This window comes from Echeneis naucrates, chromosome 18 (genome assembly GCF_900963305.1).
Source record: "Echeneis naucrates chromosome 18, fEcheNa1.1, whole genome shotgun sequence".
Taxonomy (NCBI): domain Eukaryota; kingdom Metazoa; phylum Chordata; class Actinopteri; order Carangiformes; family Echeneidae; genus Echeneis; species Echeneis naucrates.
The window spans coordinates 14,858,076-14,870,290 of NC_042528.1; the positions used below are offsets into that span (position 1 = coordinate 14,858,076).

Consider the following 12,215-nt stretch of genomic DNA (forward strand, 5'->3'; position numbering starts at 1 on the left):
GTTCCAAACAGCCTTCGTCCGTGTTGCAGAGGGAACCCGCCGAAATCGGAGCCGGTGACAGCTGGGAAGCAGAGAGGGCATGCAATCAGTCACAGGTATACACCAACATTAGCTAACTCACTCACAATGTGGGTCTCGGAAGGACCGTCCCCTCCGAGCGAGCGGTGTCAGGTGCGGTGGGAAACTCGATGGCCAACATAGCACACAACACTTTCCAACCCCGTCTCTTCAAGCCACCGAGCCACCTCTGGCTCCTCTTTCAAGCTGTCCTCTCACTGGGGAACCCTGATCACAAACTCACCTCACTTGTGGACAAAAGCACAACCCAACAGAAACACGTCTATCCTAGCACAATTTCCGCCCGAAGCTCCGTTCAATATCCCCTTTTCAGTCACTGTTCGAAATCACAGTTCCAGTTAGTTCATCCTCTTATTGTCCGAACGCCCATTTGTGACATGGGAACCGTATGTTTCCATCAAAAATAACCGTGTTATAGCAGTTGTCAGAAGTGCAGCAGTCACGCTGGGTTGCACAATGACACTGCAATTTCATATTAATGCTTTATTTCGTGATTCTGTAATTTTAAATACTTACTTTGTGGAATTTTTCCACACCTGCCAAAATCTTTTACCTAGTAGTTTTCTACAGAAAATATTCTAAGACCATCCAGCATAATAATTTCATATTTGACTTACTCCAAACAGTTGTATATTGAAAGGGGTTCTATCCTGAGTACATTTTTTGTGATATGTTATAACCCACGAACAATTTGGATAATGTCATGTTGACATTTTATGCAGCCAAGAGGTTCCGCATCATAATAGAAAAAGGCACTGTTAGACCTAAGATCAGCTGAGTGACAGGGTGATATCTGTTGCTGAATTGTGGTCAACATTTACCGAAATCAAACCAGATTTATTTATATAGCGCCAAATCATGACAAAGTTAGGCACTTAGGTATAGTGCAGGTCTAGACCAAACTCTTCATATTTAACTGTGATGTTTACGCAAACAAGAGATAATTGGTGACAAGATGCTATACAAATGCCATGAAGCAGCAAAACAAAAAGTTAAAACTGTACATTCTCCCAACTCTGCCCTCATATTGAGCATGTTATTATTTTATTATCAATTCAAACTGATTGTCATAGCAATAATACTAAATCTCAACTCAACTCCATCTTCACCTATAGAACACAGGTAGATGCTTATTACCCATAACCAATTTTAATTTCCAGCATATTGTAGTAAAATTTATCAACAGAGGCATTTCATTGTATATAGTTTGTGTAGTAGCATGTCCATATCTCAAATTGTTGTATTTGTAGGGTGTTTGCAACAAGGACAATATTCTGTGTTGAATTTGCTCACAATTTTATGTCTTCAGATTCCTCTCAGGCAGATTTTTTTCTTATCTCAATCAGCTCAAAAAGATAAAAGTACAGTTAAACCAAATAGATAATTCCACATACTGCAGTTTGGGCTTTTTTCCCTATCTGAAATTTGTCAAAATATGGTCAATTTGTTTTAAAAGCAATAAACAGACACAGAGTTATATATAAGTGTGGGACATGGCAAAAATCGCTTATTCATGTCTAGTTAAGTATTACAAAAGAGTAATAAAATCTGGCTGCATATTTGTTACTGCTTAACACCAGTGTTAATAGATTTTTTTTTATATATCTCACAACTGTTTATTTTGTGAACTTACATTATTGTCTTTGATGATGATTATCAACCAAATCCAAATGATTCAGTGCTGGGCCAGTTTGTCTTAAATTGTGTCATTCCAGGGTTTCATGTGTATATCAGGAATTGTTCAGAGAAGCCTTCTGTACCTGCTACTGACTGCCAGTTACATTGTAGGTAATAAGGATGCCCAGCTTTAAACAAGGTAAGATTTTTACATTTTATGAAAACAGTGAGGTGATTCAAATTGGTTGTTTTTATTGTTTTTAATAAATTGAATAAAAACTTACATAAAACAAAAAAGAATCCTCAGCTCAAAGATTTTGTGACCATGATGATGAACCTATGCAGATGTTAACCCTTACCTTTGGACCCCAGTGACTAAGAACAAGACTGGAGTATCAAGCTAGATGTCAGATTCAAATGGTACACAGAAAAGAAACACATAACATCAATACCCAGTTGTTTAACTTATGTTTGATCTGCGCTTCAACAGCTTCAGCGGAACCATGAATGGATTGAGGGGGCGGCAGAATCCCATCATATCTTCCTTGCCTGGCTGGTTAGATGTGTTGTTGCTTTGTGGTGGTTTGCCCTCAGCTTCACCTGTATGCAGTTTCTTTCCTGTGCTGCCCACAACATCCCTGCTGTCTGTCCTGTCAGAGCTCTGCTCATCTCCTTGTCTGGTGCCACTTCCAACGTTCCAACCCTCAGGCTGAGCACAGGGTCCCCCCTTCAGGTTTTTAAACAATAATTTTGCCATCTGGGAGTCAGTAGGGGCTGAAAAACTTTGGTAAACCTGAAACATAGACAGAAATTTAAGATTAATGGATCATGCCTATGTTTTTGATTACAATATATTTTTGAGGCCAGTATATTTATTTCCTCTTGCTTCTCCACAGTCCCACGTTTTTAACTCAGGTGCTCATGAAAATGTGCTCAGCTTACACTGAAGCAAAATATAGCTCCAAACAGATCCAAATTGAAATGGGATGCATCACTTTAAAACACCAACATTTTCAGTGTCAACATCACTGTAGCATGACAGCCTTGATCTCTTGATGTCTGATGTCCTGTGTGGTTGGTTCAACCTCTGGGGAAAAAAGTGTCAGACTCAATGAGCAGTTTGTACCTGGACTAGGTGTTTGTGCAGACTGGTACAGTCGAGCAGGGGAAGCTCCTCGGGCAGAGACATCAACAGATCCAACATGATGGCGCTCTCTGCAGGGCAGAGTTAGACAACAGATTTCCTTTGGTTCAAGACAATAAATGATAAAAGATCACTTTTCTTCCATATTTGGCTTCAGGTATCATTACAAATGACTTTTTGACTCCGGTCCTTATTTACCCAGAGAGAGCTCACATGCTATTGTAATAATTGGACTGGAGAAAACTAAATTACTGTGTTAACTTGACCAGAATTGGACTTTGAAAATGTATGCAAATATCTTAATACGACTACAATCTGATGAAATTGGATTTATTTTGATCGTACTAACAAGCCTAGGCAATCAGAATCAGCTTTATTGCCAAGTATGTGAACACACAAGGAATTAGACTCTGGTTTTTCTTTGCTCGCTGTACTTAAATGTAAACATGAACACAAATAAATAGACATAAGATAAACATTCAACAAAGAACAAGGACAACAAGAACAATAAGTTAAGGAATGACTATAAAGTGCAAGTGAGTGATTTGTTTTGGGGTCAGGGGGCTACTGACACTTGGTAACTGACAAGTGTTTATCAGTGTGATGGCCTGGGGGAAGAAACTGTTTTTGTTTCTGGATGTTTTGGTGTACAGTGTTCTGTTAATGCCTGCGAGAGAGGGGAAGTTCAATCAGGCTGTGGCTGGGGTGTGAGGCGGCTGCAAAGATGTTTCCTGCCCGTTTCCTGACTCTGGATGTGTATAAGTCCTGGATGGAGGGCAGGTTAACATCAATGATTCTCTCTGCAATCCTGATTGCCCATTTCAGTCTGTCCTGTTTGGTGGCTGATGCAAACCAAACAATGATGAAGGTGCAGAGAACAGACTGGACTATTGCATTGTAGAACTGGATCAGCAGCTCCTGGGGCGGGAGGGGGGTTACTCCTTAAGTCCACTGTCATCGCCACAATTTTAAGTGTGTTCAGCTCCAGATTGCTCTGACCACACCAGAGGCCAAGCTGTTCCACCTCTTGTTTGTAGGCAGACTTGTCACTGTCCCACAAGAGGCCAATGGCAGTTGTGTCGTCTGCAAACTTCAGGAGTTTGACAGATGAGTCACTCGAGGTGGAGTCGTTGGTGTATCCCTGGGGGGCGCTGTACTGATTGTCCAGGTGCTGGATGTGATTTTCCCTAGCCTCACTGGCTGCCTCCTGTCTGTCAAGAAGTTGGAAGGAAGTGAGCCACTTTGATCTCCTTTGTCAGCGTGTTGTACAGGACTCTGTCCCTGTTTCTGTAGGCCTCCTCCTTGGCCTGGCGAAGCATCCTGAGTTTTGCAGTGAACCAAGGTTTGTTGTTGTATGTGCAGAAGGGCACACATTGGTCTTCACAAAAGCTGGTGTAGCATGTCACAGTGTCAGTGAGTTTGTCCAGGTTTGTAGCATCTGCCTCAAAAACACTTTCTGTGCAGCCTCCGTGGTCCACCTCTTCAGTCTTCACTACATGCTTTGCAGATTTGAATTTCTGCCTATAGTTTGGGAGAAGATGAACCATGCAGTGATCAGAGAGCCCCAAGGCTGCACGGGGGATATGCATCCTTTAATACAGTGTAACAGTGGTCCAGAGTGTTTTCGCCCCTGGTGGGGCACTTAGACTGCTGTCTGTCTGTACGGCTGAGGTTTGCTCTGTTAAAGTCCCCAAGAACAATGTGCAGGGAGTAAGGATGTTTCCTCTCCATGTCCGTGGACATGGTCGGCCAGGTGTTGTGACGCCTCATTTACACAGGCCTGAGGTGGGATGTAAACACTAACCAGAATGAACTAGGAGAACTCCCGCGGTGAATAAAACGGCTTACAGTTTATGTAAAATGACTCAAAGTGGGGGCTGCATGATTTCTTCAACACTGTGACATCTCTACACTAACCTTCGTTAATATAAAAGCAGATTCCACCTCCTCTCCTCTCCCGAGAGCTCCGTTACACGCGGTCTGCTCGGAGAAATTCAAAGTCCGGTAGATGTAATCCTGTGTCCGGGATGTGTTCACTGGGCCAGGTTTCAGTAAAACACAGGACGGAAGATCTGCAAAAGTCCAAGTTTCTACTGTTAAGAAGCAGTAGTTCATCCATCTTGTTGTTCAGGGAACGGGCATTCGCCAGGTGTATTGACGGGAGCGCTGTTCGAAATCCCCGCTGTCGGAGCTTAACGAGCGCGCGGGCTCGTTTGCCCCGTCTGCACCTGAGTCTCCTGAACATCCTACAGAGAGCTGATGCTCTTCCAACTGAAAGTTCTGTAAATATTCCAGCATCGTTTGAAAACGGTGAAAAAGTGTGACCAGTTGGATGTTCCGACTTTAAGAGTTCCTCCCGAGTGTATTGGCTGTGACAAATAAACAAAAAAAAAACAAGCATTGCGGAGCGAAGCACCGAGGCAGCCGTCCGTGGCGCAAATTCATAGTCCGATAACTCCATCATGTACATGCCGTGTTGGGCATGTACCAAAAGTCGCAGTTTGTGGATTGACCTTTAAGTGGTGATGAAGTGTGATTAAGCTGTATTAACATGTGCATGCTGTACCACCAGCTAGTTTGTTTGGCCAGAAGTCTAACCCTAAAGTGGCTTAATACCGACCAGTTGAGAGGAATACAGCCCCAGGCCATAACACTAAAATAACTCAGCACTATCGGCACTATCAGACAGAGAGAACTCTCTCTGCTCTCCCACAGAAACCTTGTGAAACAATTACTATCTAATTATTGTCCTTTTTTTTTTTTTTTTTTTTTTTTTTGAAATAATTACTTTTTTGTTGAGGGTCTTGTGTTATCCCTTTATTTATTCAGATGACTCCTATTACACTTTTGACATGTCAGACTTGGTGCTCCAAACATCCAAAACAAGCCGGGAAAAAAGACTGCAAAACAATAGGCTATATCTGTGCGTCAGGATAAACAACACAGGCACACAGCCAGTGCTCTGCAGTACTAGGCTAAGCTCAAAGCCTGAAACTAACTGAAACATGTAAGAGTGACACTGCAGATTGAAACAGATACATGAGAGAGGGCGACAGATACAATGAGGGCAAAGGGCTGTGAAACTGCAACCTATGGCTGTTCAATGATGGAAAAAGTCCTAATCAAAATTCATAGAATACACATTTACAAATGTAATCAATAGCCGCAGCCCTAGACTTGATAGACAACACTCCACAGTAAATTCTTCAACTCCAAACTCTCCGAACAATGGACTTTACTCTCCCCTTCTTGCTCACCAAAAGCTCCACCAGATTGGATGGAGATTAAGACTGAGTTACTGGGGTCTTCGGTCATAATTAAATAAAAATGATAAAAATCACTCATTAACTTACCCATTGGGGTGAGATGGCACTCATCTGTGGGCTGGTGGATGGCACTCAGGTAGCGATAGATTCTCTCAAAGTCCACAATGCACTTCACACCCAAGGATCTAGGACTGTGCTGTTTGGTGCATTTACAGGTGCGACCAAACTTGACACCAACTCCTGCAGCCGGGCTGGAGAGAGGGGACAAGGGGTGGGTGGAGCAGGATATGGGGCCTGGTCCAGCAGCAGTACTGGAGGGTGGCATGAGACTAGTGGCAGATGAGGGGCCAGATGAGCTAGGACTGGATGAACTGGAGAAAGACAGGCTTCTAGAGATGACTGTGGGGGTGGTCGCAGCATGCTCCTGGGTTGTTTGAAATACAATAGCACAACTTTGAGTCTTTGCATCTGTGACAGAACCAGAACTTGGGGTAATGTGCTCTGAGACCAGGGGCTCAGGCTGCTGATCTGTAGGTGGCACAGCAGGACTTGCTTCTGTACCCGGCAGGTGGGAGGGTCTAGTAAGTGGGCTTCTGGCTGTGGGGGAAGGCTGTTGCTGGGGTGGAGAGAACTTATTGTTGGGCACTCTAATTTTGGAAATAGCTAGGCCTAGGGTTGTAGCTGAAGTCCTGGGGACCTGGAGAGGAAGGGAGCTCTTGGCACCAGGACACAAGCCTGAGGAAGAGATGATAGCAAATTCAGTAGAGACAGTTAGATGGGGGACAAAACCTGAGGCAGAGACATATTCTTCAGGCATTTGATTGTGGGAAATATATATCATTTGAATATTTCTATTAAGGATGATAATGCACCTGATGACTGTGATACCATTTTAAAAGGGCATATTGCAGTTTAAAGACCACTTTGAATCAATGTTTAGAAAAATTATATAGGAACTGGTTTTTCAAAATATATTGGTAACTTAGGCCTCTAGAGCCTACTGCAGTGAACCTGGGCAATAGGATCCCAATCTCAGTTTTGACACAGAACAAACATTAAATGTGTACCATTTCACACGACGGAGCCCGATAACTACGAGCCTGTTATCCACCCCAGAGAGCAGGGGGAGAGCAAGGGGAGAGTAAATGGTCAGAGGCGAGAGATAGAGCTGTAGTGTCAGGACAGTCAGTAGAGAGCAGGGTAGGTGGTGGTAGGTTATGTAATATTGTGTTCATGTCATAATATTGCACAGATTACTATCACATGTCAGGCAATAGCAAAATTATTAATAATCATTTATTACAGGCAGAAGTATTGATACTTACAAAGAATCAAAATCAATGATCTTTATGAATGGACTCGTAATATCCGTCAACACTACAAGGTATAGCGCTGTATTACTGCCTTGTGAGAGAAACACTTTCGTGAGCCACGTTTTGTTTGGTAGGTGCTTGTGTGGGAAATGCAAAGCCATGACCACAGCCTGTGGTGCAGCACAGCCAGTAGAGCATGTGCTGCAGGGAGGTAAAAAGGTGCAACACCGCCATCTATTAGTGCAGTGGTTGGCGTCGAAACTGCAGAAACTGAGAAAAGAGGACTTCACGATGGTAAGGCATCATCTTGCATGGTCCGGGATAATTTTTACCTTTCTTCAAGTTTCAGACATTGATATTTTATATTTTGCTGTGTAATGTGCCCATTGTGATTTGTGCTAAATGTTTTGAGCTTTTACTGTGATCTGTTAGTCCATAAAGCTACGTTTTGGAGACCTGTAATGATGCTAAACTATCTTATAAATTTACCCTTGTTTCATGCGTCGTTCAGATTATCCTGAGACCGATGACAATTTTCACAAGCCATTGCTGTGCTTGTATTCACTCTTGCAGGAGAGCTGTGTGTAATAAATACCCCCTAATTTAGTTATTTTACTATTTTCCTTATATGAATTAGGATAATAAAGTACATAATAATGCTGAATGTTCAGCAGATTCGTAAAACTCAAAACGTCTGAACCGGAGCCTGGTTCGGACAACTGAGCTGAGGAGGCTGTGCACACCAAAGGCACCTGGTGCCAGTCGCACCTGGGTCTTGCTTCAGCATCCCATGTTGAACTCCATCAGATCGCTTGATTGATAATCCTCCGGTTTAAAGGGTCGTTTATCATAGCTGAAGCAGCCGTGAAGGCCCGTCTCTTCAGCTGCACCGAGGCATGGAGGATAGCGGTGTTTTTTTTCCTGTTAGGAAACCTGTGGACTCGATGTCCTGACAGGCTAGAGTTTGTGCAACCGCTACAAACGCAATAATTTACCATGATAATGATAAATGAATGCAATACAACACTACTGAATACACAGCGACTCTCTGACTGCCATCACTCAGTGTGGGAGTAGGTAGTTATCAGAGTATAGCATATAGCGCTGTCTACCTACATCATATGACACGGTGTTGAAAAAAAAAAAGCGTTTTAGAGGCTTTGCTCAAAACTGTCACTTTTTGGAATAAATTCGCACTCTTATGTCTTGAAAAAAAATTATAAAATTCAAACCTCCATTAACTTTTCAATGGGTATTTTTAGATAAGATTATATATACACATCTCAAAAACATTGAACCTGCAATATGTCCTTTAAGGTAAATAATTAGCACACAGGTGCATTTCTTGGTCTTTAAATTCCCCGGCCTCTTCATGTGTCTCATTTTTGTGAATCTGAAATGTGGTGATGTGATGTAAATCGTTTTAGTGAAGATGTTTTCCTGGGATGTGCATTTTCTATGAAATGCACTATTTTCAAGTAAAATTTCCCTTAGGGGACAATAAATGGCCTCACAGAGACAGAGATGATTGACTCCTCACAGTGAAGAACTAACAGCATTTGAGGAGTTTTGAGGGTGGTACCTCGAACTGGCAAACGGATGGTGCGGCCCACTGGTCTGTTTTCATCTGTGGGGGTTCTGAGGACCTGAGGAGGGTCACAGTACCTCAAGGTGCAAGGTTCTGTGGATGACACTATTAGCATCTGAAACACAGAGGGAGATGTAGATGGAGATAGGTTAATAATATAAATCTTTATCTGTCCCTCAGACAGGGATAGTCACTTGTCAGTGATTCCACAGGACAAGTAAGTACAAGGGAGTTGAACAGCAGTGGGTGACTTTGAGGGATGTGATACCTGGTTTCAAATCACTTTTAGGAAGGAGAACATCTTAGGAAACCAACCTCATTAGTATCAGGATCATACCTGAGAGAATGCACAAGTAATTGGTCTTTCCAGGGTTCCAACCACAGCTGAAGCCATGTCAGTCCACACTTCGATGGGCTTCCTGCTCCTCTTCTCCTCCCATTTAATTTGCTTCATCTTTAGACTTGCACGAGAGATCACTTTGTTTTTCAGACAGTCCACAACAGCCTGGATCTGATGGATAAAGGACGGACCACATCATGATAAATGGGACCTAGGTGACCCAGGGCAGGTTTTCGTGGACTGTCTCACAATACAAAGAAGCCTCACCACCTATTGCAGTTACCTGTGGGACTTCAATGAGGACCATTGGTCAGAGATGAAACAGTGAACATGACATCAGCACATCATCATGTCATATTTATCAGACAGATGATACAACAAACCAAACTCAGGTACACAGTCAATGACAGACAGGCATTCAAGCTTTTGGCAATGGAACACACTGAGCGGCCACCCCCCACCTCCACCACTGATGATATTGTCAAACTTTCATATATCTAAATATGACTTTTGATCTACGATACTAAAGTTTCCGCAACAAATACTAATGTGCAGTGGCAGAGTGCTTAGTGCTGTTGCCCCACAATAAAAAGTTCGCGATTTCCTCCGGGTACTCCAGTTTTCTCCCACCGTACAAAGACATGCATATTTGGTTTAATTGATTACTCTAAATTGTCCGTAGCCACTTTTGTACTATAAGCGAGAATGTCGGTTGTAGTTTGATTTGACTTAATGACTATTCCAATTATTTAGTTATATATATAATTAGGTAGATGACCGCTCCCCCTGAGCCTGGTCCCGCCCGAGGTTTCTGCCTCCTAAAGGAAGTTTTTCCTTACCACTGTCGCCGAGTGCTTGTTCATCCGGGGAATTGTTGGGTTTGGTCTAGACTTGCTCTATATGTAAAGTGCCTTGATGTAATCGTGTTATGATTTAGCGCTATATAAATAAATCTGATTTGATTTGAAATTTCCTATCCCTTTGTAACCCTCCATACAAGTAATCCTGTATGATGTATGTCATGTATAACGTATGTAAACGTGTGAATGCAGTTTAACAGTTTGTTTAGTGTGTCACCAATGATTCGCCATAAACCAGGTTTTTACCTCTGCAACAGACCGAGAGGGAAGCTGTTTACTTAGGTGATCATAGTCGATGTCTCCGCAGCGTCCGCCGGCTCTGCTCAGTCTCCTGAGGCCGCTGAGGAGCTTCCTCTGCTCCGGTCTCTGCCAAGTACAGTTCTGTTTAACTGAACTCTCCGAGACAGGTTCAAATGTCAGACTGCGTTCTGGTTTATTCCGAGTACGAGGTGGCGGCTTCATCTGGATTCGAGCTTCTCCAGAGCACTGATCAAGGTCTGGTTATTTCTTGTTCAGGTCTGTCCTGCGTAATTAATCCTATTAGTTATACGCATTTACATTTCTTACTGTGAGGAAAACCACGCCATTCTCGCAAATACGTAATCAGCTACAACAACTGTATTACTTCCGGTACAATTTCAGAATAAAACACGTTCCTAAAGGTACAGTTCATTCTCTTTCAACGAGCTGAATATTCAAATAAATGCTTAAAATGATTAGAGCCCCATGTTTTTGTCCTTTTTACGCAAATAGGATACGAAACATTTAACTCTTAACTAAAAACTGCCAAAATGTATTTATTTTTATCCAGCGCAGGCCAAAAGTTTGGACACACTTTCCTTTTCATTTGAGAGAGGGTTAGGTGTGTTCAAACCTTTGGCCTATACCGTATATATGTTATCCATCATGTAAATATAAATGAATTTATTGCTTTATTCCCCCTTTTCACTGAATATACCACAAATGGACCTAGACAGCGAGCCAAAAAAACTTGTGTATTAGGTCTGATGTAACGAGCTGAGAGAGTGAGGTCCATGTAAAGATGGAATAGTATTAGAGTTTTATTGAGCCTTCGTCTGACATGATGGAAGCGATCAATTTCACTAAAGTTACGCCCACTCATTTTAATTTGAAGGCGAGTGGCCAATGGCCATCCCTGCGGTTTACTGCCGGGTTACTATGATCTCGCGTCATTAAAAAGAAGCTCTTTCATTCTCACTCTCTCGCGCTCTTTCACCCACGCACACACACACACGCACGCACGCACGCGCGCACACACGCACGCACGCACACACACACACACACACACACACACACACACACACACACACACACACACTCTATGTCATGAATTGACAACAAACCAACTAGAGCCAACCAGAGGTTGATTTGTTGGCTCTGAAACCTCCTCGTGGTCACTGTAAGAATAAAGTAACTGGAAGCTTGATGATTTTGTGTACTGTAACATTTATCAAGACTTTCGTTTCTCTAATGAAAATTGGGATTAATTCAGAACTTCCTCCATTTCTTAGTGGAAACGTCTAAATTTCAAACTTCGGGAATGCAAAAAAGAAGAAAAAAAATAGAGCATATGGGAGATCGCACATCGCACGCGGTATGTACCATGCTGTTTTCAATCAAATATGTATCATGTCACCGCGTTGTTTTTCCTGTTATTGTTTTGTGTTACATTTTATTTATGAATGTGATGTTTACATGGTTCGCAGTGCAATTATATAGTATGCAGTTACATTTGCCACACGCATGCACTCTCACGCGTACACGCACATACACACGCACACACATACAGGGATATGAACAAAAACGGTTTGTCACTTGGAATGTGTGCAGCACACGTGAAAAACAGTAAAACATCTTAATACACCTACAAAATGGACAAACAGACATTGTCTTACCACAATCTACCCAATGTAGGAAATCATATATTAAGCTTATCATAGTTTCTGCACACATACACAGCTAGTTGTAACACCAAACAAAGAGGCATA

General features: G+C 42.5%; 1 protein-coding gene across 1 annotated transcript; it reads right to left on the reverse strand.

Moving 5' to 3' along the window:
- Window positions 1-1,094: 1,094 nt before the first annotated feature.
- On the reverse strand, window positions 1,095-10,806 carry snapc2 (small nuclear RNA activating complex, polypeptide 2). The gene is made up of 6 exons (XM_029526740.1): window positions 10,453-10,806; window positions 9,344-9,517; window positions 9,001-9,121; window positions 6,193-6,840; window positions 2,822-2,910; window positions 1,095-2,488 (listed from the first exon to the last, which is right to left on the reverse strand). Exons 1-6 carry the CDS (start codon window positions 10,666-10,668, stop codon window positions 2,156-2,158), a joined length of 1,581 nt encoding a protein of 526 aa, XP_029382600.1. The 5' UTR covers window positions 10,669-10,806; the 3' UTR covers window positions 1,095-2,155.
- Window positions 10,807-12,215: the final 1,409 nt, after the last annotated feature.

Coding starts and splice junctions, on each gene's coding strand:
- snapc2 (XM_029526740.1), bottom strand. CDS start 10,668: ATGAAGCCGCCACCTCGTACTCGGAATAAACCAGAACGCAGTCTGACA. Junction 6,841..9,000: donor CATCCGTTTGCCAGTTCGAG/GTACCACCCTCA, acceptor TCTCTTCCTCAG/GCTTGTGTCCTGGTGCCAAG. Junction 2,911..6,192: donor GTGCCATCTCACCCCAATGG/GTAAGTTAATGA, acceptor TCTGCCCTGCAG/AGAGCGCCATCATGTTGGAT.